The 24253-nt window shown below is 38.5% G+C and overlaps 2 protein-coding genes across 8 annotated transcripts in view; both read right to left on the reverse strand.

Annotated features, from left to right (window-relative positions):
* The window catches only part of LOC140171768 (FERM domain-containing protein 3-like), a 107891-nt gene extending 103738 nt beyond the window's left edge, over positions 1 to 4153 (reverse strand). For all 7 annotated transcript variants that reach the window (XM_072195092.1, XM_072195090.1, XM_072195095.1 and 4 more), the window contains exon 1: positions 3938 to 4153. In XM_072195092.1, the coding sequence (XP_072051193.1) occupies positions 3938 to 4009 (72 nt within the window). In that variant the 5' untranslated portion in view covers positions 4010 to 4153. The remainder of the gene's footprint in view (positions 1 to 3937) is intronic.
* Positions 4154 to 9699: 5546 nt separating this feature from the next.
* LOC140171769 (DNA polymerase iota-like) lies at positions 9700 to 23310 on the reverse strand. The gene is made up of 10 exons (XM_072195096.1): positions 23139 to 23310; positions 22394 to 22557; positions 20730 to 20822; positions 20001 to 20165; positions 16024 to 16173; positions 15140 to 15382; positions 13931 to 14109; positions 12475 to 12566; positions 11844 to 11974; positions 9700 to 10851 (listed from the first exon to the last, which is right to left on the reverse strand). The coding sequence occupies exons 2-10, from the start codon at positions 22527 to 22529 to the stop codon at positions 9794 to 9796; spliced, it is 2247 nt and encodes a 748-aa protein (XP_072051197.1). The 5' UTR covers positions 22530 to 22557; positions 23139 to 23310; the 3' UTR covers positions 9700 to 9793.
* Between the last annotated feature and the right edge of the window lie 943 nt (positions 23311 to 24253).

Here is a 24253-nt window from a genome sequence, read left to right on the forward strand (position 1 = left end):
ATCCTGCTAGGATAGAAAGCTCAGGCCTCTAAAACTTTGAAATAAAAATATACAAATCAGAAATTGTCAGTAAATTTGCAATGCAAAATTAAAGGAAGGAAGAAGATTTCTTCTACATACAGTAGCTTAGTACAATGTACATGTTATGTACAATTAAGTTGAACACATAGATAATGTGTGCAATATTCCCCTACAAATATTCACAATGCATACATCAATGAAAAACTTCCAGTAATAAGCCTAGATGGGGCTGTAGATTTTAACTTTTTCTGACAGCATAAATCTAGTACAACCCCAGAGAAATCTCCAATCAATAGGAGGAGATCCTTTTCAATCTACAGATTTATAAATAGATATATTCAGACAAGAATAGAAATCTCAAAATGATGACAATTTTGAATGACAAGATCAAATCCTCTCTTCCCAAAGATGGTATATCATGCGTGGAACTGGGTCAACTGGGAGTTTCGGGGTAAGGAACTGACAGTGACTTGCTACTTTCTGTAAATTATTCTTCTGAATGTTTTGCCACTTGTAAATAACTTTTGGGGAGGGAACACTGATGTGTACAATTAAAAAAACTCAAAATGTTAGGACGTTTTGGGCTCATTTCCTGATTTTATCTGAATTACTAGTGAGTTAGGCAGGGGCATGTACAGAGCAAAAAGGTGGGAGTTACCATGGCCCCTAATTTTGTCTACCATTTGGGGAATCAATGCCCAGTTGGCTTCAGTTGTGGGGAAGGGAAATCATTCAAATCAAGATATTGTGGCCCATTCCCAGGGGGGGCATATCATAAATTTTGGTGGGTATGCTACCCCAAATTTCAAGTGGCAGGTCTTTGGGAGCTGACAGCGCACCAGTAAAAAGGGTCTTTTGGAGCTGGGAGCAGTCAAAATCAAGGCATTCAAGGGTCTTTAAATTGGCTTTCCAGTTGAAAATCACCTGAAAACCCCTAGACATGTGAAGAATGAGTAATTCAGGGGTCTTTTAGAGCTGAAATTATCAAAAGCAATGGTCTTTCTTTGGTAACATTCAGGGGTCTTTTGGAGTTGTGCAGTCCATCCACACACAGGGTCTTCACAGGGAGCATACCCATACATGGCCATTGGCCATATCATGTGTTGAGTGCCCCACCCCAACCAACTTCATGTAGATCCAGTGCAAATATCAGGAGTCATATCTGGAGTTCTTTTAAGGCATGATGAATGTATTGCTGGAATTTAAAAGAAGTTCAGTTCAGGAACACAGTCCAAAACCATCAGTAGACAGTAGATGTAAGCTTATCAACCTCTGATGCTATGTTTTGTGTGTGCATGCACCTATATGCACACAGAACTTTTTCTTTTATAAAAATCTTCAGTAGCTTGTTTTTTGTGTTAGTCACAGTATGGACCATGGGGAAATCAAGTTGTATCCGAGCAAATTTACTCCCCATTTCCTCTAACATGGTGAAATTTAAATTGTACTGAGCAAAATTTATTTAAGGCCTAGCAGATCTCATTGCACTGCACACATCTATATGAATACAAATTAGTGTCAGGTGAAGCATGTACACATTGGCAAGAAAATCCATCAAATCATTTATTTATCTATCAAATCAAATCAAATCAAATCAAATCAAGTACGGTACTGTATTTGTTTCATTAACCGCCCAGGGCTCTTGAAAAAGGTATCTTGGGCAGTCGCTTATTTTTTACATCAATTTGTTTACATAATTACATTACATAAAATTTAAAAAATGGCTAAAATATATTCATCCGTCATCATAAGTGTGCCATGATATGGTTCGGACATTGAGGCAGATTTGCATGGGCAGTTAATAATATCAGTTTGTTAAAAAGTCACTGGGTGGGTGCTTAAAGGGGCATGGGAGGTTAATGGAACGAATACGGTACTGCAAATGACAAAAATCAATGCATGCATACCAGATTTCGTCAAATAAACGCTCGGGCATCACATTTTCCCAAGGGGGGCGTTTATTCAAGGTCAATTTTAGAACGATAATTCCTGTTTATCATTAGGCAACTTAAAACCCACGCTAAAATGACGAACTATATGAACCGTAGAAACACGGACCCCCCAGCAGGAAAAGATCCTGGACACGCCGGTGTAAAATTGTATATTTATGTCCGGGATGCGATATTTTATCCATTTATAATTTAACACAATAGAGCGATTGCAACTCTCTTATTACAAGATGTTAAGACTGCCCTAAAAATTAACCCTAAACCCTAACTCAACTTCAAGTCTAACAAATTACACCTATATGTAGGTATGCTAGGTGAATTCAAATTTGCCATCAAACTGCATCATTTTACATATCAAATTAAAGCCCTGGAGTAAAGAAAGGCAAAACTGAAAACATTTTTGTCATAGCACTTTCCGTAACAAAGTTACATCTTGTCAAAGATTGACTTTCATCCAACAGATTCTCCTAGCAAAATTCCCCAAAACGGCATTTAGGGGTATTTCTAGATCTTAGTCTCATGGCGATAGCAGCTTATTTTAATGGAACTGCTATCAAAATCCCTCTAAAATTCCATGTGCGACTTGATAGAAAACATATTTATGTAGGTTTCCTTCACCAACCTATTCTCGAAAAAAAATCAAATTTCTATGTAAATATGCATTGTGTTTGGGCCCCGGTCTTGGCGAATTTCGCTGACTATAATCAAATTAAGTAATTCTTGGCCAAACTGGAACACAGTGAACGCTAGTGGTTCCGCGATAAACACGCCAATATAGCGCTGGTACAGAAGAAAGTATACACGCCTTACACTGCGTATTACGCTTAGTACACTACATGGACGCAACGCGCATGTTCCAGTTTGGCCAAGAATTACTTAATTTGATTATAGCAAATGTGTTAAAGCCATATTATAACATTTGGTGTTGAGGACGCCCTCACTGATTTTTTAAAATTCATTTTTTTACACAATTATATTGTACTTTATTAAACCAATATACCCTGCAAAAATCAAGACTCTAGGTGTTGTAGTTTTGTCAAAATCCGAGATTTTGAATAAAGCGCCGAACCGCGCTTATTATTACGATGGAATTATTAGTCGAACGCATACACGATGTTCATAACACACAGTGCGGGACGGTGATCTACACAACAAAGGGTCGTACCATAACATGACCGAAGGAGTGGTACGATTGGCATACATACGCTGGTAGTAAATTCCAATTTTCTTTGCTTTGCCGTAGTTGTTCGGCTCAAAAATAAAAGGGGATATATCTGACAGTAAAAATTAACATTTTATGTCAAAGAAATGCTAATCTATTTTGTATGATAATGTTATAATATTGCTTTAACTAAGGTTTGCCTGGCAGGGCCTGGGATACCTACTATATGCCCTATTGATTCGGTATTAAATTGTACCAAAATTTTTTTGGTACAACATCATTTTACCACATCATGCGTTACAACTACAAGTATGACATACGAAAAAAAATATTGGGATGTATACGTATTAAAATATTGTAATAAAATACAGACAGCTCTAGCACAGCCTACTGAACTTTAAAAACACCCCCTTTTGCATCTCATTTCGCGTTTTTAGGGGAAAAACATCCCTTTTTCGCGAAATATTTGCCCTTCGATAATACCCCTATTTTCGCTAAAATGCGAACGATATTTTTAACATACCCTTTTCTGACAGAAACACGTAGGCTGCTCCATGAAAATACCTTTTATTTTCAATTTCGCGAACACGTGGTTTGAAAAAACACCCTTTTTTGTGTTTTCGCGAATCGCATTTCTTCATCTGAAAACACCCCCTATTTCGCGAAATTTTCGACGAGCATGAATACCCATGGATGCACGGAGTGCGGGGACCGGGCATCCCCATGAACAACATGCTGAATCATGAATCTCAATCTCATCAGCAGTAAAACAACAAGTAAAGCTTACTGACTACTGAGTACTTACCGGGAATTCAACGGTTATAGATCCTAACTGATCATCCAACAACTTGATAGTACACCGTAACTGCTTCTCCATCTTCCTAACTACATACGTTTAACCTCTAATTCTACATCTAGAACACCATTTTTTCAAATATACTACCACTATCATTTACATCTCGTAGGGCATCCGTGCATTAGCAGATTTTTCCAATGTTTTCGCAAAACTGGTACAATCACTGTCATTCTGCAATCGAAGTTCAATTTCTCACAGGTAGCGGAATACGTCAGGAGCGAATTTGAGGCACACGGGGATGATGTGATCGTTAATTAATTTTACCAGAGAACAGGTGGCGCTATAAAATTCACTTTTTCTGGTGGCAGGTGGTAGTAGATCTGATTTGTGATATGGACCATGGCATAAAGGAAAACAGGAAAAAGGGCCAAAATTTGGGCGGAATATGTAGATCCCTGGTATGGAGAGAATGAGTAAAATTTTGTATTGAGTTTGTATCATAACCCTGGCAAGTATAAATTAGCCTTGGGGCTGTGGAATAATTATGAGCATGAGCCCTGGTGGAGGGTAAAATTCCCAAACATTGGGGTCAGGGTAGCCCGACACATCATGGCCCTACGTCGCTCAGTGGAAATCGTAGTGACAGAGGTGTGAGTACCTCGGGCTAGGGTCAGGGGGGAGAAATCATGGCCGGCCATGGCCAGCCAAAAGGGGGAAGCAATTTTTGACTTTTGGCAAGCCGAGAGGGGGGTGCAAAATTTTTGGCACACATTTATGGGGCGCCTTTTAAATAAAACGCTCAAAAAGGCTTAGGAAAACACTACGAAAACGCTTAAATATGCAACTTGAATGTTCCTGCTAGTTGCATGGCCGCAACATAATATCTAGACCCCGGGATCTAGACCTTTTTAGGTTTGCAAATTGGGATCCCAAAAATTTGGCATATGTGCAAAGAGGGGGGGGAAGATTTTATAGCAGGCCGAGAGGGGGAAGTGATTTTGGCAGGCTGAGGGGGGGGCAATCGATTTTTGGCCGGCTGTTTGAACAGTTTGTATCATATCCATGACAAGTATAAATTAGCCTTGGGGCTGTGCAATAATTATGAGCCCTGGTGGGAGGGTAAAATTCCCAAAACTTGGTGTAGAGGGGGGAGAAATCATGGCCAGCCATAAGGGGGAAGCAATTTTTGGCAAGCCAAGAGGGGGGGGGTAAGCAATTTTGGCACACATTTATGGGGTGCCTTTTTAGGTTTTTTAGATTTTAGGTTTGCAAATTGGGATCCCAAAATTTTGTCATGTGCAAAGGGTGGCAAAGATTTTTTAGCAGGCTGAGAGGGGAAAGTGATTTTTGGAGAGCTGAGAGGGGGGCAATCAATTTTTGGCCTGCCGTTTGAACATTTTGTATTGAGTTTGTATCATATCTTCGATTATCTCCGGCAGAAGCAAACATTTTTTCTGCTTGTTGCGCCCGCAGTATATATCTGTGATTTTTGGCTGGCCGAGAGGGGGGGGGCAGCGATTTTTGGCAGGCCGCTTGAACATTTTACCCCTCCGGCTCATTATTGCACAGCCCCTTATCACTAACACTACCAGGTACTACAAAATACTAAGTTCTATACTACTATTTACTAGCGCTGAAGGCAGTGGTGTAGCTAGGGGTTGTGATACATAATAGCCCCCCAAAAAAAAAAAAAAAAAAATAATTTTTTTTAAAAACAATTGTACACGGAGCACACAAAAATGTGCACCAATAGGGCATACCCACTAATTAATTTTGGTTATAATGAAGTTGAATATCAGTCTTTTTGAAATTTTGACTTTCATCACTTGGAGGGGCGCAGAATCGATGCTGAATTAGTCAATTCGGTGCCCCCTTGCCCCCCCCCATCGCTACGCCACTGGCTGAAGAGTATTCAAGCCAGCACCAAAATTATTGGGGGACTGATTCCCTGCTAGCCCCCTCCCCTAGCTTGTTTTCATAAATTTGTTCTAGTTATAATTTATATCCAGCAGACAATAAAAAACAACACAACAAAGCTTGTAGGTAATGTTAATTCTTTTAATATATTAAAAGGTCTCAAAGTGATTACAGTTCGTCAAAGAAACTTTTTAAGTTGACAATAATTATTTTACCCCTCATATGACAATTTTGCAAAGTTGTATTTGACAAATATTGTACTATAACAAATATACACCATTCAAATTTTGCATTTTTGCATCTCAAAGTGATTACAGTTCGTCAAAGACAAAGAAACTTTCTAAGTTTATAATAATTATTTTACCCCTCATATGACAATTTTGCAAAGTTATGTTTGACAAATATTGTACTATAACAAATATACACCATTCAAATTTTGCATTTTTTGCTTCCTTTGAAGCCCTTTTGAATATTTGATACCCATTTCGTCGGCAGAATGCAACACTAACATAAATGGAATTTTCTCCATTTTACAGAAGCATTTTTGTGTTTTACTTGGTAAACGTTTTTATCTGTAAATATTTGACATAAAATGTTACTTCAATGTATGAAATAAAATATAGATAAAAATAATATAAATATAAAGAAAATAACATATCGGAAGTGCCAATTTTGGCGGTGGATTCAACCTACCATGGCGATTTCTGCCATGAAGATATCGGGCGATGACACTGTGCAGGGTGTATCAAAATAATTGGTACCCATCAGTTTTCTTGTCTAATGAAATGTCTGCTCCTTCCAAATTCAACATTAGATCCTCAATCTTGAAATGACTACAATTAGTTGTATGACCTTTTATAACATAAATCTACAAATAAGGTGGATGTTATGCTGCATTTTGAGGTACCAGTCTTGGCCATACTAACTGGATATTGATGAGTACCAATCATTTTGATACAACCTGTATGCGCATACCTATGCATTACTTGGGTTATACTTGATTAATAGTGATTAAATGAGCAAATAATCATTAAATAAACAAAATAAGATACATTTTCAATTATTTTCATATTGTTTGGCCTTTATAATCACTTAAATCACTATGATCTGTGATGTCAGAGAGAACCTGTCACGGTCCCCTATTTGATCATTTGTGGTTGGCACTATCTAACAAAAATTAACATATTACATAATTATGTAAATAATAAAATACAAGCAAATAACCATTTTTTTAAAAAAGAAACACAAAAGTGTGAAAACAAAGGTTATATTTTAGCCTACATGTGATTTAAATGCCAAGACTTGTCCCAGGTCTATGACTTTAAAGACGGGAAGCAATCCAAAGCCGGGTTTTGGTGTCTTTTCTGAAAGTTGATTGAACATGGAATAAAAGTGAAATGGTTTATTTGGTCACCTTTGAAAATAAGGGCCAAAAACCTCCTTTTTTAGGGTATTTTTGTATATTTTAACAATCAAGTCCAAAGACTTGTACAAAGACACATTTCAGATTATGCAATCTAATTTTTTGGAAAACACATTTTTTAATCTCTTTTATAATAAATTATCAAGATCAATATAAGATTTAGATATTAAAACTCTTAGCCTATACTGTCAAGATTTTGAGTACTAAGACTTGTTCCAAGTTTTTGAATTTTGTGATTGCAATAAGAATTTTCCCTAAAATTGCATAAGTATTGAAATTTGACTTTTTTTGTCAGTTAGTATTAACTAAAGGATTAGAATTTAGCTATGTTTTATTTGGCAAAACATGATAATATTTCTTTTATCCAAAAAAATCATTGCTGTATTTTTCGGGAATAGAGAGTAGCACAGGGACAGACTTGGGTTTCAGTTTTCTACTGGCCCTCCGGGCCAGTGAAACGGCAAATCTACTGGCCCTGCAATAAATTTACTGGCCCAAGTTTTTCAATATGTTCTACTGCAAAAAGTGCAAATAAAGAACTTCAACATCCCCCCCCCCCTCGCCAAATGCCAAAAAACAAAGTCCCCTATTTTGACCCAAAAAGTGCCATTCACGAGCGTAGCAGCGAAAAATAGAGGTTTTCAGTCCTTGTCGGTCAAAAAGGTCCAAATTTTGAACAAAAGTTCACTTTTTAAAAATCCTGGTTACGGGCCTGCACGTTCCAATGCGACTTTTAAAGTTAGAGACTACCAATTACCAAACTTGACACATGTTACTTGTGTGTTAACGTGCCACCATGGACCCTATAAATCTTTTTCCAGGATGGTGCCACCTTAATTCAAGCAACCCTGAACATTTTAATTGTTTTATACTGAGAGACTAGTCACTAACACAAGTTCAGTCAGTAGTCCTTCCTTAATCTATACTATAGTTTCAAAAGTTCACAAAAGAAAAGGTTCAAGTATGCGGTATTTGCGATATCGCTATCATCATCAGATAGAGCATAAAAGAGCTTGGAAATAGTATGTAGGCCTATCACCGTAAAAAGCGGCCGTATATTTCCAACGCAAGGGTAAGAATAAATAGACAAAAAAAATCATTAAATAAAAATATAAATTACACACTGGTGACAAGTTGAGCAGAAACTGTGTCCAATTGTGTCCATCACTGATTATATCTTGCCTCATATGAGTTATATCAGGATCAAAAATCTAGTGGCCCGCCGGGCCAGCATTGTTGGAAGTTTACTGGCCCGAGGCAAATTCAACTGGCCCCGGGCCACCGGGCCACTGCTTAAATCCGTCCCTGGAGTAGCAGACTGCGCCCCATGTCTACTTAGTGGATGTCATATAGTCGGCTGCCTCTTACCCAAGTGTCTCCAAGTAAAGTGATTTCTGATACTCTGCAGACACAGGGCTAGACTATGAGTATACCTTCTAAGAGTTTTGTACTGAAGAAGTTCAGATATATTCCTGACAAAAGAGCTTGAGTTTTTAAACTTGTCCAATGGAAAACCCATCAACTCTTAATCTGTATAATGAAAACTATCTCTATCTTTGTCATCTGTATAATGACCCTAAGTTGGCATATTGGCTTGTTTTTTGTTGTTGCTATATGCATGTAAAATTAGCTGGAAAGTAGACTAATTTTGAATGAAAAGTCCCAAGCAAAGTGAGTGTGATTTGTGGGACTACCGTATTGTTCCTAATAAGCGCCCACGGGCCGTGAGATTACATGAAGGGTGAGCGTTTATTTATAGGGATCAATTTTTTGTGTACATTTTTAAATTAAATGACCAAAATAACACCACCCATTCCAGTTTTAGACGCTTCTGTTTGCAGGTGGAATGACTTATCATCATGAGAAATTAATTTCCTAAAATATCCAGTGAGACCTAGGAATGATCTAACATTCTTAATGTATATTTGCATTTAATAATGGTAAATTTGATTGCTTTTTCAATTTTCATTTTGGAAATTTTTTTGGGTGTTCGTTTAACAGAGACTGGGCACTTATTAGGAACAATACGATATTTGTAAAAAACCAACAAAAAACGCTGAACTGACCCTACTTGAAAGGTCTGTCCAATGTTAGTACATCGCCTTATGGACAGGTCTCACAACTTCTACCTGTCATTCAGGATATTTACAGAACAGAGTTGGTGTTTATTATTTATTTCTTAAAATAGTCTGCTATACTCTTCCCTTTCTGCTTTCCCCTTGCCTGTCCATGACAGCGTTTACCAGCGCCATGTCTTAAATCTACACAACTTATTTGATATGTTCTCTGCTTCCATTCACCAATCAATTCTTGTTTCATTTCTGCTGGCAATCCAGCAAACACATCAGGATCTACACCCGGTGGAATACTCAAATCATCATCAGGCACAGGGTCTACACCCAGTGGAATACTCGCATCATTATCATCCACAGAAGGATCTACACCCGGTGGAATACTCACATCATCATCAGCGACAGGGTCTACACCCGCTGGAATACTCACATCATCATCATCCACAGAAAGATCTACACCGCTGGAATGCTCACATCATCATCATCAGGCACAGAAAATTTTGAGTTGGATGCAGTTGCTGCATCACACACTACATTGGAAGGTGAAAGAGATACAGAAGCAGTATTCACACAGGGTTTGATGCCTTGTGTGGTTGAAGTATCGTCTTTATTTTGAACTTGTCCAACTACTGTACGATCTTGTTTTGTTCTTACATATTGATCTTCTGAGTCTGATAGAAAACTGCTACTGGATGGTTCGTTTTCATTCTGTGTTGAGCCAAATATATCTTTCCGACCAATTTCTGTATTAATACTTTGAGCTCTTAAGTCTGAGAGAAATTCAGACCTTAATTCTTGCTGGACATCAAATGGTAGCTCCATAAACACCTTTGGGTCTACATCAGGTGGGATAATGTTATCAGCAAGTGCTTTTGAGTGCACACCTGTATGTTTGTTTCCAACTTCTTGCGGTGAACATAAATACCTGCTTTCCGATTCATTCTGATTAGCTCTGCTCTTTGAGCTTGGAATTTTTATATTAGAACTAATATGTGATGATGTTGGGTTTATTTTTGATACAAAGCTGTCCAATGAGTTAAGTCTCATCTTAACTGAGTTTGTTTGCGATGGGAAAGTAGGAGCCTCATTATTGTGGGAAATCTTGGCTCTTTTGCGCTTCGGTGATGAAAAGAAATGCTCCAGAGTTCCAACATGAGTGTCTTTTGCAGCTGGTGTATGGTGCTGCTTGAAATCAGCAGTCTCTGTACTAAGACCTTGATCCTTTACACAGCTTTCATCCTGAGATGTTTTATCCCCTAGATGTTGTTCACCAGTGAAGATGACATTGGCGTTGGATGCTGATGACGTCTCAGGCTGTGATGTCTTCTGTAAGATTCCAGGTGCCTTTGGCGAGAAGAAGTTGTCAATGTTAGCAGATGTCTTTGTGTTTGCTTGCATCTTGGCAAAGCAGATGTTGATAAGGGTCAGATGAAATGGTTTGTTGGAATCTACCATCTTATGAAATAGTCCGATGCATGTATCTAACAGTTTGGATAATGTTGAACTTTCATCTGAAAGAAAATTTGAAATGAGGATTAAATACATAAGGCAAATTAAACTGGGCTCAAAAAGAAACTTATAATTTTTCACAAGGTCATACCCTAAAATCCTGTCCATAAAATGATCCAAAATTTCACACAGGATTACTTCAATACTCTACTCTAAAAACTGGTTAGTAACCAAACAATTGTCCAGCTGACACAACAGCAAAATGCACTGATGTGGAACAGCTTCCTGGACCACATTCACTGCCCAATAATTGGTACCCAACACAAGAAATCTGAGTAAGTGGAATAGTGTGGAATAAGACCTGTTTCATGAAGAAAGTGTGTGAAAAGCAGAAGCAGCCCTGTTCCACACTATTCCACTAACTCTACAGAAATTATCACATGTGTAAGGATCTTGTATGCATTCTCACAGATTTCTTTTGCTGGGTGCCAATTATTTGCCTGTGAATGTGGTCCAGGAGCGGTTCTGTGTCAGTGCATATTGTTGTTCTGACATGTTTTTAGAATAGAGTATTGAAGTAATCCTGTGTGTAATTTTGGTTCATTTTTATGGACATGATTTTAAGATATGACCTTGTGAAAAATTAAAAGTTTCTTTTTGAGCCCATTTTATATCTATGTATACATAGAATAGCAATGTTTATGATACCATACTGATTTGCCTAATGGTGCACATGGGCACCTTTGCCTTAGGGTAAATTTCACATACAAATAGAAAGCTCCCTCCTCTGAAAATCCAAACAAGAATTACGGGTATGTGCCCTTATTTGCTGACAGGATTTCTATGGGAGGATGCTTAAGTGTGTGCTTACAATTGGTTCAGTGGTTCTTGAGATAGCTCTTGAGAGTTTGAGGAAATATTTCAAAACTTGGACCTTTTTTGTTGAAACCTATAGCTAGCATGTAATGCATTAAGGTCAAGTCCTCCATAGGGGTGTACGGATTTCAGCTGAAATAATCCTATGTGCTCCTTCAGCAATCTTATTCTGCCTTACCTTTACTGAGAGATTTTAGTGTACCAGGAGGTAGACTGCACTGTCTGCTTTCACGCTTCCATTGCTTGGGTGATGAATATTTGCGGACAGTTACACGAATGGTTTGTGGCACTCTACCATCAGCCTTCAACCTTACAAGAAATTAAATACACAAATGGATATTGAGTACATTAAAGAATATATATGAACTGTTCAATTTTTTTATGTCAATCATTTGCAGGCTCAAGGAGCACTTACAGTTACAGAATCTCATAATTTCCTGAAATCATTCAAAAAGTTGACATTATTATCAAAATCCCTGTTTAAGTGTTCATTTTATGTATAACCTTACTTGCAGTTTGGGTTCTGGGACAGAAAAATATATAAAATGTTGCTGTATATGCTTTTGTTCAGAACTGCATCTTAACCAGAGGTGTACCCAGAATTGCTAGACACAGGGGTGCATGGTTGTAACCTTGTGGTGCACAGCGGTAAGAAAAGCCCTAAAATAAGCTGAGTTTGCATTAGGAATTCAATCATGTTTCACCATGCAATTCGTCTGCATCGTCTGTGTGGTTTACTTTGCGAGGGCAACTTTAGCCGCCCAAACGAAGTAAACCATGCAGACGCACTGTATGCGAGTAATCGCTACCTTTTTAAGAGATTTTCCAGCATTCCCAACATTCTATCCTTAGCATCGGACAAGGTGCAGCACTTCTTGAAGGAATCTTCATCACTGATTGACTAAATAAGAATGGAAGTAAAACAAACACAGTTATTACGTTTAAAAATATTATATGTACCTGACATGTTTAAAAACATTGACTTTTAGTTGGATATTTGATTTACTTAAGGGGGTACTACACCCCTGCCCAATTTTGTGCCTATTTTTGCATTTTTCTCAAAAATTATAGCGCATTGGGGACAATTAAGATATGTATATTACAGGGGCAAGGACTACAACTACTGCACTGGAAATTTTATTTCAGCACAGACAACAGTTGTATACATATCTTACTTGTCACCAATGTGCAATAATTTTTTTGAAAAATGCAAAAATAGGCACAAAATTGATGTAGTACCCCCTTCACGCCATCCACTCATATCAATGTTAGTCATTCACTGATATAACAGATTCAGTATATTGAATGATGGGGACCCAAAATGTGTATCTTAACCCTAACCCGCCTGAATACTACAAAATACTACTTGGTATATAAGCTGTTGCAGTGCATGCATCCCACGTGGTGTGATGATGCAATCGCCCTAAGTGATATATAGGCACGGTTTTGCTGGCCAGCGAAGCCCAAGACCCGTGGCAAAGTGTCGCCGACCGAGTGCTTGGCATGCGAGGGGTCTCGGGTTCAACCCCAGCCAGAGCAAACAACTTCTTTCCTTCTTTTCTCTCTTTATTCTTTCCTTCTTTCCCTTCCCGTCGCCGAAAAGCCCTTAGGGGGTTAGGGTTAGGTTACCACTATCGAAACTCAGTATAGGCTTCCTTAACCCTAACCTGCCTGAATACTACAAAATACTACTTGGTATATGCGCTGTTCGTGCATGCATCCCACGTGTGATGACGCAATCGCCCTAAGTGATATATAGGCACGGTTTCGCTGGCCAGCGAAGCCCAAGACCCGTGGCAAAGTGTCGCCGACCGAGTGCTTGGCATGCGAGGGGTCTCGGGTTCGAATCCCAGCCAGAGCAAACAACTTCTTTCCTTCTTTTCTCTCTTTATTCTTTCCTTCTTTCCCTTCCCGTCACCGAAAGCCCTTAGGGGTTAGGGTTAATAAAAGATTTTTTTGAAATATGTAGGCCTTGGAAAAACAAATCAAATGGGATTTGTTTTTCAAAATTTGTCATCATCCTTACATGGAAAACCTGCATTAATCAAGACATTGCACCCTTTCACACACCTAGTGAAATCATGATGAAATGGACTATTCCTGTTGAAATCCATACCATAATCTCCCACATAGGGAGCATGAATTTCAAATGGGGTGACCTGAATGGGCGACTCTATTTGAAATCTACACCTCCTGTGGTAGAGATTAAGGTCATGTCTTCCATAGGGGGTACATGTATGGATTTCAACTGGGATAACCCAATACCTGTGGTGCTCCTGTGGCAGTTACAGGTGACTTGTCTATCCCATGTGATAACTGCTGCATTGTACATGCTTGCTGATGACCAAACTCAGACTCCAACACAGTCTTTGATGCATCATGTAAATCTTGTATGGTAGATATTCCCATTGAGGCTAGTCTTTTTCCAGTTGAGTGGCCAATACCTAGATAGGACAAATAATGGATGCATACATCAAAGGCTGCCCTAGAACTAATGCAAAGTTTGGGTTGCCATTGCCCTCATGCCAGTAGCCACTGTCAGGAAGGGGTAAGGTAAAGTGAGTGGAGCAAGGCAACTTTCCAGGGGCAAAATTTGACTACAGTGGTCTAATATGGGCTAAAAAGTACAAAAAAGGCATAGAAATCTCACTGGTGGGCAAGAAGGGTGCAGGACTTCTCACAGGTGGGCAGATTTCCACCTTTGATTCCCCCCCACCCCAGCTACACCATTGCCTCATGCAGATCTAAGCTTCAAATGAATATTGATTGAATTTGGGATTTAAATTGGTTTATCATCCAAACTTATTCTCAAGTTGCAGATGTAGAGTAATAAAAACAAACTGGAAAAGGCAGCAAGGTGTATCCAGGGGGGTGCAGAGGGTGTGTGCCCTTCCAAGGGTCTGTGCCTAAAATATGCAAAATCAGCCTATTTTAGGGCTATTCTTGCAGCTGTGAACCCTGGGATCTACGGTTTCTGGGTATGCCACTGGGCATGATACGGATATGTGAAGATAGCTGATTTCTAATTTGTGTTGGGATTATTGGATCAAAGATGCAAAATCTAACTTATAAACATTGGCCATATTATGCCTGTATCACCATCACTCTACTGATGTAATTGCCCCATTATGAGTGTTGGTACTCCATCACATACACCTTGCAATTGGCAGCCACATACATTGGCTTAATGGGCTATTCCATTTAAAATCCATACTACCTGTGTGGAAGATTTGGGAAATATCTTCCACAAGGGGAGTATGAATTTCAAATGGAATGACAACATTAGGTAGCTCCAATTGAATTTCATACACCCTCTGAGAAAGATTTAACCTGAATCTTCCACTGAGGGAGGATGAGTTTCAAATGGAGCTGCTATTATGTTGGTCATTCCATTTGAAATTCATACTCCCCTGTGGAAGATATTTCCAAAATCATCCACAGGGGTAGTGTGGATTTTAAACAGAAGCTGCTTACCTGGTATTGCTGTAGCTTTACCCAAACTTATCATCAACTGATGTGCATGTTCAGGGTATATCACAGTCTGGTTGTTAGGCTTATGTTGCCCTCCGACAAGTTTGGCTAATAGTTTATTGTGCGCTACTCCTGCACAACTAGTTATTTCAAGTTCTTTATACAATGTTTCTCTCATTTCCATAGCGATTTGGGAACCAATGGCGAGTCGTTGATGGCAACCACAAATGCATTCTGGAATTGGTTCTGTTGAAATAAAACAAGTTTATTTTGGTGTTCAGTCTCACATTATTATATACACAACTTAGCAAAAAGTACATCTTTCAGCCTGAAATTCAGGAGCAGTTTTCAGAGCTACCATTTTATTCAGTAAATATAAAGGAGTAATGAACTTTTAACTGCTCATATCAAAGCCACCGGATAACTAGGATTTAAAGGATTTTACAAATTGAGCAGATTTTGGGTAAAAGGGTGGATTAGATGAGTTAAGGTTGTCAATTGGATCCTCTACCTTACAAGTTGCAGACAAAATCCTGACAAAAATTACATCAGCTAAACGGGGGAGCAAAGAAAACTTGGCTGAAGTGGGATTCAACCAGTGACCTCTGGTTTGCGAGACCAGTACGCCACCATCTGAGCTATCCAGCCCTATGATAGAGGATGATAAGATGTTCTTTTCAGGGGTAGAATTCAAAGCTTGTGAAATATCCTGAAAGAAGTAGAAAATCCTGACAAACAGCATGAAATTGGGCTAAAATATCCTGAAATGGGCTGAAAATCAATAAAATTGCGTAAATTTTGACAACAAAAAATCCTGAAATAAGGAATAATCCTGAAGAATCACATACTTTTTTATAACAGCTTATGTGAATAAAGTAAAAGCTTACCATTTTTATACAGATGCCCTGCTATTCTTGCTTCACTCTCTTCTCCTTGCCTGTGTTCCTTCAATTTTCCCTCAACGAGTGAACTAACATCAATGTAATTCTCATCAAATCCAAGTCTTTCAACAGCTGAATCAAATCTTTGAAGCACTTCTGCATGGTTCAAGACATATATATATATGTATATTATTAAATATAATGTATATCATCAACATGGAAGAGTGCTCAATACCGTATTTGGTAGAGCTGTAATACAAATTGATTACTATACACTTATTTGCTGGAGCTGCTACACTGTGTTTCACGCATTACAGCGATCATCAGGCAACTGATTGCTGAGATGCACACACAAAGCTATTTCTTTTTTCTTGGCACGGTTTGATGGTTTTGACCCGTGCCTGCACTTACTATACATCCGAAAGCATGGAATTATTTACTCTGAACTACTCGGATAAAACATTCCACTACCATCTTGCAGAGAGTACACAAAGAAGCTTTTAGAAAAGGTAGAAAGTGTAATCAAACGAATGCGATGGAGGGCATTCTTTTTTCTGACCAAAGAAGACGAGGATTATGACAGTGACAATAGTGACACCAGCGATAACAGCACCCAGGATCATTATGGCCTCAAATCAAAAAGGACACCACCACAAATTCATGATATGGCAGGTTTTGAAACTGATTTACTGGACATGGTAAGCAATATAAAATTTCGCAAAGTAGACGACCATTTTCAACAAGAGCTAGCAAATGACGTAAGAGAAATAAATTCAACAGACAAGGTACTGGTCAAAGGGGACAAAACAAGGAACATGTACAAAATGAACGGAGACAGCTACGAGAAACTTCTCAATGAGAACATTACGCAAAAATACAAATTAGCGGATGAGGAAGTAAGCAATGAAATAAACACTGAGTTCAACGCTATCGCTAACAACCTTGGATTAAGTGATAGGCTAGACACAACACCAAAGAAACCAGCTTTCATAACACTGAAAGACCACAAGGAAAACTTTCTCAATAAACCAAAGTGCAGGTTAATTAATCCGACAAAAAGTGAAATGGGAAAAGTAAGCAAACGTATGCTCGACAGAATGAACGATCAAATCAGATCCGCAATACAGGTAAATCAATGGAGGAACACGCAGACGGTATTAGAATGGTTCAACAACCTGAAAGAAAATGACGGCGCGGAGATATGTGAAATGGTAAGCTTGTTTATTCTCCACAACCTCGAGAGTAAGCTCAACACAGCTGGCATAGGCCTCTACAGGGATGATGGGTTGGCAGTCCTCAGAAAGTGCTCAGGCACACAATGCGATAGAATGAGGAAGAATCTAATACGGATCTTCCAGTCATTTGGTCTAAAAATAACTGTGCAGGTGAACCTCAAGAAAGTAGACTTCCTGGACGCAAGCATGGACCTAAGAACAGGTGTTCATGAGCCGTTTATGAAGCCTAATAACCAACCAATGTACATAAATACTAGATCTAACCACCCAAAATCCATTGTGAGACATATGCCAGCTGCTATTGAGAAAAGAATATCCACACTATCCTCAAATCAAGAAGTCTTTGACAAAGCTGCCACAGCATACAATGATGCGCCTTATAGCAAAAGCGGTTACAAGGAGAAAATAAAGTATAGTAAAGGCAGTACAACAGATGGAAGCAGTAAGGGAAAGAAGAAGAACAGAAAGAGAAAAGTACTCTGGTTTAATCCACCTTATAGCAGAAATGTAAAATCTAACATTGGGGGTACATTTCTAAAACTATTGGATAGGCACTTTCCACCAGGAAGCAAGCTTCACAAAATTTTCAACAGAAACTGCGCCAAAGTCAGTTACAGTTGCATGAGCAACATGGGTGCAATAATCAAAACGCACAACAATGTCACCAAGAAACCTAGCAAAATGCAGAGAAAATGCAACTGCAGAAAAAAAGATAGCTGCCCCCTGCAGGGAAAGTGCCTATCATCACAAATCGTGTATAAAGCAGTAGTAGAATCAGATAGCATGAAAAAAAATCATATGTAGGCTTAGCGGAGGGGACATTCAAAGAGAGATTCAACAACCACACAAAATCGTTTAGGCACTTAAAATATGAAAAAGAAACAGAACTATCGAAACACATTTGGGAATTAAAGAAGAAGGGCAAGGAATATTCAATTAAATGGGAAATTGTAAGGGAGTCAAACACAGAAAGAAGACAATCAGGGCAGTGTAACCTATGCATGGATGAAAAACTGGAAATAATAAAAATAATCAATCTCAAGAGCTTCATAAATAAAAGGTCAGAATTGATCAGTAAGTGCAGGCACGGGTCAAAACCATCAAACCGTGCCAAGAAAAAGAAATAGCTTTGTGTGTGCATCTCAGCAATCAGTTGCCTGATGATCGCTGTAATGCGTGAGACACAGTGTAGCAGCTCCAGCAAATAAGTGTATAGTAATCAATTTGTATATATATGTATATATATATATATAAGTATTATTTTTCAGGTGACTAACTTTGGAATTAAAAGTGCTCAAACCCATTACAGGTGAGCGTAGAAACTAATTCAAAGTATAGACCTCTGGAAAAGGCAACCGTTACTACTAGTTTCACAGCATACCCTCACTTACGATCATTGGGTATACCGATCATAAGACGGATGATGATCGGTATACCCAATGATCGTAAGTGAGGGTATGCTGTGAAACTAGTAGTAACGGTTGCCTTTTCCAGAGGTCTATATATATATATAAATACATTGGTAACAAAACTTGACTATGACGTCAATCTCATCTATCATAGTCTAGATAGAATTACCTCTCATAGAACAGGGCTTCCTAAACTGTGGTTGCAACCTAAAATTAGTGAGCAATTCTTCAAAAACCTTTTAAAAAAACTTGTTTTAAAAAGCAAGGGTTCAACTCCTTCATGAGTGATCTGCATATATATTTTCCCTGCAGCTTTCATCTCTCATCGCCTTGCATTCAAGTGCAGGGTACCATCGCATTGGTCATGTAACCCTATTTTGGCCCATTTTAGGATTAAAATTGTAAATTTCTGTGTACTTCATACAAATTTGTCCCCTTAAAGTCATTCTGGGATTCAGAAAGCTGCATGACTTTGCAATTTTGCCCATCCCCTGTAAATTTTGCCTGGTGCTCCTACTGAAATTTGGGTCAAGTGGATAAAAGTTTGGAAAGCCCTGCCATAGAAATCATTATTTTGTTCTACCATAGCATTTTCTAACAGGTTTTTGTTTGTTTATTTTGATCCTTCCCAAATATTGCTATTACATTTTTAATACATAGGAAAAGCAAACATTTGTTTCAGTAAGATCACATTTTACATTCAACTTACTAAGGAAAACTATTATATCTTAAAGCTTGTGAAGATTTTGAAATCCAATGCAATAGCAGTACAATTTTACATAGGGGTGTAGATTTCAAACATAATAGCCCAATGTAAAATGTAAAGCACTTCAAGCTTGTGAATAATTGGCTTAGTAGTTGCAGGATAAAATGCATTTCCTAAAAGATGGGTTTATACTAGCTACACTCTGTTCAACTTGAAACTCTGTTCAACTTGAAAATTATTCAGCTTTTGTTACTGCGCATGTCAATAAAGTCCTGACCAATGCTAAACTAAATTCGAATAAGCGTGCCTCTATCATACATTATGCAAAGCACTACTGGCATAGGTACAGCACCCAACTACATTTATACACTCAAGGATTCCTATTGTGGCCGCCTGCATAGGTACACCATCACCAATGTACTTGACTGGTACACACGGGGTACCTACATAGTACCAATGCTGCTACTGTACAGGACTCACCATCAGTGTTACTGCACTGGTACTACACTGGTACTCCCCTGGTATTGCACAGTACCAGCCAAGTACCTTAGCGACGGTGTACCTGTGCAATCAGTCCAATTAGGAATCTTGTAGTGTAAGTTGAACAAAGAATAGGACACTGCAAGTACTCACCAGTAACTTTATATGACATTTCTCTGTAGTGGGTTAGATCTTCTCCACTCACCAATACTAAATCAGGACATTTCTGTAGGGCATCTTTGATATAGGACAATTTCCCAACATTGCGCTCTCTAGCCACATAGTTGGTTGTCACAACAATGTTCTTTTGTTGAATTCCTGTTGCATTATGCATAATGAGAAATAAAGTGCTGTAGTTAAAGTTATGCTTTAAAGGTAATTTTAACACAACACACCCCCCACACATACCATCCCCACCCCCAGCCCCACATCCGGTATCACCAACTTTTTTAGAAACCAAACTTGAATTGTGTGTCCAAGGTAGTGCTATCATAAATATTCTCAGAAAGTGTTTGATCAAGTGTTCCTCAAGGGATACCCGAGATATAAAATAACAATCATTTTGATAACGTTGGTACCTCTTATCCTATATTACACTACTAAATAAGAAGCAGAATTCCTTGTTATAAAATTACAAATACTTTCAGCTTGTGAGATCAGTCGATAGTCGTCAACAGTATTATGTCCCTCCCAGCTCACAAATATTGATGACACCTATCTCCCCTATGCCTTTTATGGGATTTAGCTACTTACTTTAGTATAAATAGGTTACTTGCATGGATGTGACTTGGACCTTGGATGGCAGGTATGATAGGTCCTTAGAAAAAATAAACATACACAAACACAAACTTTACATGTTTGTCATAACCACAAATATCTTACCTAAGGGTTTGTTTCTCAATGCAGGATTCCTGATCATCTCAACTTGAGCATAAAAACAATCCAAATCAATATGCACAATGGTTCTCTGGTGTTCTGGGGAAACAAGAAATTATAATTACCTATAAAAGAAAACTATTTCAAAGAGTAACAATTTAACATCATTATTTACATGTAACTTTGTGAAGTTGATGTTAGTTTACACTAACATATTGGACCTATATTGTTAGCACACAGATATTACTATGTTCTCTAAGCGACTTTTGGTACCCTCGGTACAAACAGTGGCGTAGCTGGGATTTTTTGCAGGGGTGGGGGGCAAGCCTGTATGGGGCGGGGGCCCAAATCCACCAAACAAAAATGGTGGTAGGTGTGGGTGGTGCGACACACCCCCATCGAAAAGAAAGTGTACTTTTAGAGTAAATATATCAAAGAAAAATAAAAAACAAAGGAAATAAGTTTAGATTTTGTAATACAGTGGCCCAAGAGGGAAAATGGTAAACTGGGCTATTACTTTTTCAAATAAATTGCGCGCTCCGCGAGAAAAATTTGCTTTTTTATTACTTATTTTAATAGAAATGAATTTTGGCCATAATTCTCAGTAATTTTGTGGCTAAAGTGCGCTAAAAATTTTTAATTTCAGACCAAAATGAAGGTTAATTTTGCTTAAATTTTATGTAAAGGCCAATGTGTGCGAACTGCGAAGCGCGCAAAATTTCGCATTTCGGTTCAATGACATTGTGTTTTGGGGAACATACATTAGGCAATTTTAGGGGCCCTAGGCCCGGGCCCATCTGGTCTAATGGTAAATCCGGCCCTATAAGTTTGAAATAGCTCAATGGTAAATAACTAAATCGGCCAATTTTGTGTCAATAAGAAACATGTCGTACACAGCCTTCCTGACCACCTTTTTCGAATTTTCTTTTTGGGTTGGCCCTTTTATTGTTTTATTTTTATTATTCAATTTACTGCTCTATTGGTGCTTTTGTGCAATTAGCATTTCAAAAGCTTTCTATTTCTTTGTCTTCAAGAAGTCAAAAACGATCCTGGGATCTATGAGTATTGATAATAGGCCCCTAATCGTATGGAACTACATATCGTATGGATTCCCTCTCTCTCTTTCCCTCCCCCTCCCCCTCTTTTTCCTCTCTCTCATCTCTCTCCCTTCTCTTTTTTCCCTGCAGTGCACTAGGGGGGCGGGAGCCCAAATAGACAATTTTTGCCAGGCTTATTTAATAATAATCGTATGGTATTGCATGTCGTATGGATTCCCCTCTCTCTCCCCCTCTCTCCTCTCTCCTCTCTTTTTCCTCTCTCTCCTCCTTTTTTCTTTTTTTTCCTTGCACTAGGGGCGGGGGCCCAAATATGCAATTTTTGCCAGGGGGGCAATAGGACCAAACTTGAGTTAGATCAGACACTTACATTGTGAGTTGCAAAAATATTAAAACCTGTTTTTCTCTTAATGGCATTTCTTGAGTTAAGCCTTTCTGACCCGCTTTCTGGTTCTCAACCCTCGATATCCAGAGTTCAACATTATTTTACATAGACCAAGGAAGCATTCAAACATGGTGGAACAAAACAAAACAAACAAATACAAATTCCTATTCCCAATACAGCATACTTTGTATTCTAAACTTTTTAACTTAAAATCTACCACATACACACACCAATGTTTCCCATGGCAACCGTTGCTTCCTGCCTTGCATCATCATCTGTTCCCATCATGACAGGTGCTTTCCAATCCTCCTCATCTTCCTCCTGGTCCCCATCAGCCTCTAGGTAGTCATCTACTGTATGTTCCATTATATTTTATACCTGTAGTAGTGCAGCCCTGTGTATTGAGAACGAATCAAAAGATTGATGAAGTTTTGTGAACTACTCTGCCATGATTCCAGAAAAATATAGCACTAACTTTTTTGTACCTGATCGAGTCTATCCTTAATCCAGGCTACTGACAACTGGTGACATTGTTTACATTTTGCTCGCACCGAATGCCTAAAAACATTCTCTCACCCGATGACCCTGTCACCGATATCCTGTCAATTGACATCTAATTGGGGGGAATAGGGTACCTGGCATCCCGTAGCCGCTTGCCTCCTCCACCCCCGACATAACATTTTGTGGAAATGAAATATTACAATATTGCCATGCCATGATGCATCAATAGTTGTATCAACTTGTATCAACTTGATCAGAAAATTCCCTAATTTGCCATTCAATGATCATGTTTGATCAATTTTGAATGAAATAAAGATTGATTGATTGATTGATTGATTGATTGTTTGTCAAGCTGCAGAATTCGGAAGGTCCAAATAGCCCAGCTACTAGTATTTGACTTCTTCTTTTCACATGTTTAATACCATTTTTTGTCTTCAGGTGAAGGTTTAATTGGTTGAATCAGAATATACCTACCTATTAATCTGCCTGGTAAAGCAATCGTATAATATACTGGCTTGAAAATTAGTAAAAAAGTGGGGAGTAAAATCGTTTTCGCCTCAGTCTATTTACTTCTTACGGACAGCATGTCTCCCCAAAGTCAAAGCGGGAAATTCCCACAAATTTAAAACAGCTTAAAAAACCTTCATAATTTATTGGTTTGATTCGTTAAATGAAGGACACTTTCCTCTTTGCCAGCCCCATTTTATCCTTTTTATCCCAGAAAAATATCTGTGGGGGTAATCTCCCCCGTCTCCCCCTGGCCACTCCCCTGACCAAAATTCACTTTAAGGCTCATGGGGGCAGGGGCAGTGGCGTAGCTAGGGGTTGTGGCACTGGCGCCAAGCTTAAGGGCTTATGATACATAATGGTGCCCCACCCCCAATTCTTGAAACAATTATTTGGTTCGAGTTCTTGAGCATTATCAGTGGTGGCACCAGAATTTTTTTTTTTTTTTTTGGGGGGGTCATGGGGGAAAAGAATTTCTGTGGGTCAAAATGCTTTTTATTAGGGGTGAGAAAGATCTGTGGGAATTTCCCCCCATGCCTGGGGAACAGGTGCGTGGGTGGGGGAGGGGGTTGCAAACTTGCAATGCATGACCCTGCTGGTTACTGAGCAGCAGGGTTCTCTTCAAGCATTTTGCTGAAGGGGTTTTATTCCATTTGTTTGTCCCATTTCAATTGTGCATTTTTCATCTGAAGGGGTATAAAACATTGGCCAGAGATTTTTTTTTGTAATTTTAACATATGGGAATGGGGGTAATATTAGACTATGCCATAGTCGAATTTTATTTTAAAAATGTTATTATTAGTCATGATGAACCCATTTCGTTGAACTCAAAATTATACTGATGTTTATTAAAATTAAAGTATTCAATAGTAAAATGGTCATAAAGAGTTAAAAATATCAAACGATTAGTGACAATAAAAGTAATTGAATGCAACATTATCTTGCATAATTATAACGGCTCACTTTACTACTGAACAATTCAGATTTTGGAATCTACCACTTTATTGATAGCGAACCCCGAAATTTCGACTATGAACTTTGAATTGTAAGCAGACCTTTACCCCCTGGACTTTGCTCTCTAA

This window comes from Amphiura filiformis, chromosome 15, assembly GCF_039555335.1.
Source record: "Amphiura filiformis chromosome 15, Afil_fr2py, whole genome shotgun sequence".
Classification (NCBI taxonomy): domain Eukaryota; kingdom Metazoa; phylum Echinodermata; class Ophiuroidea; order Amphilepidida; family Amphiuridae; genus Amphiura; species Amphiura filiformis.

What these genes read in the sequence shown, in the direction of transcription:
- LOC140171769 (XM_072195096.1), bottom strand. Translation starts at nt 22,529, where the DNA reads ATGGAACATACAGTAGATGACTACCTAGAGGCTGATGGGGACCAGGAG. An exon ending in ATTGAGAAACAAACCCTTAG is followed by an intron (nt 20,166 to 20,729) that starts GTAAGATATTTG and finishes ATAATGCAACAG; the next exon opens with GAATTCAACAAAAGAACATT. An exon ending in CTGGAAAATCTCTTAAAAAG is followed by an intron (nt 11,975 to 12,474) that starts GTAGCGATTACT and finishes ATTTCTTGTAAG; the next exon opens with GTTGAAGGCTGATGGTAGAG.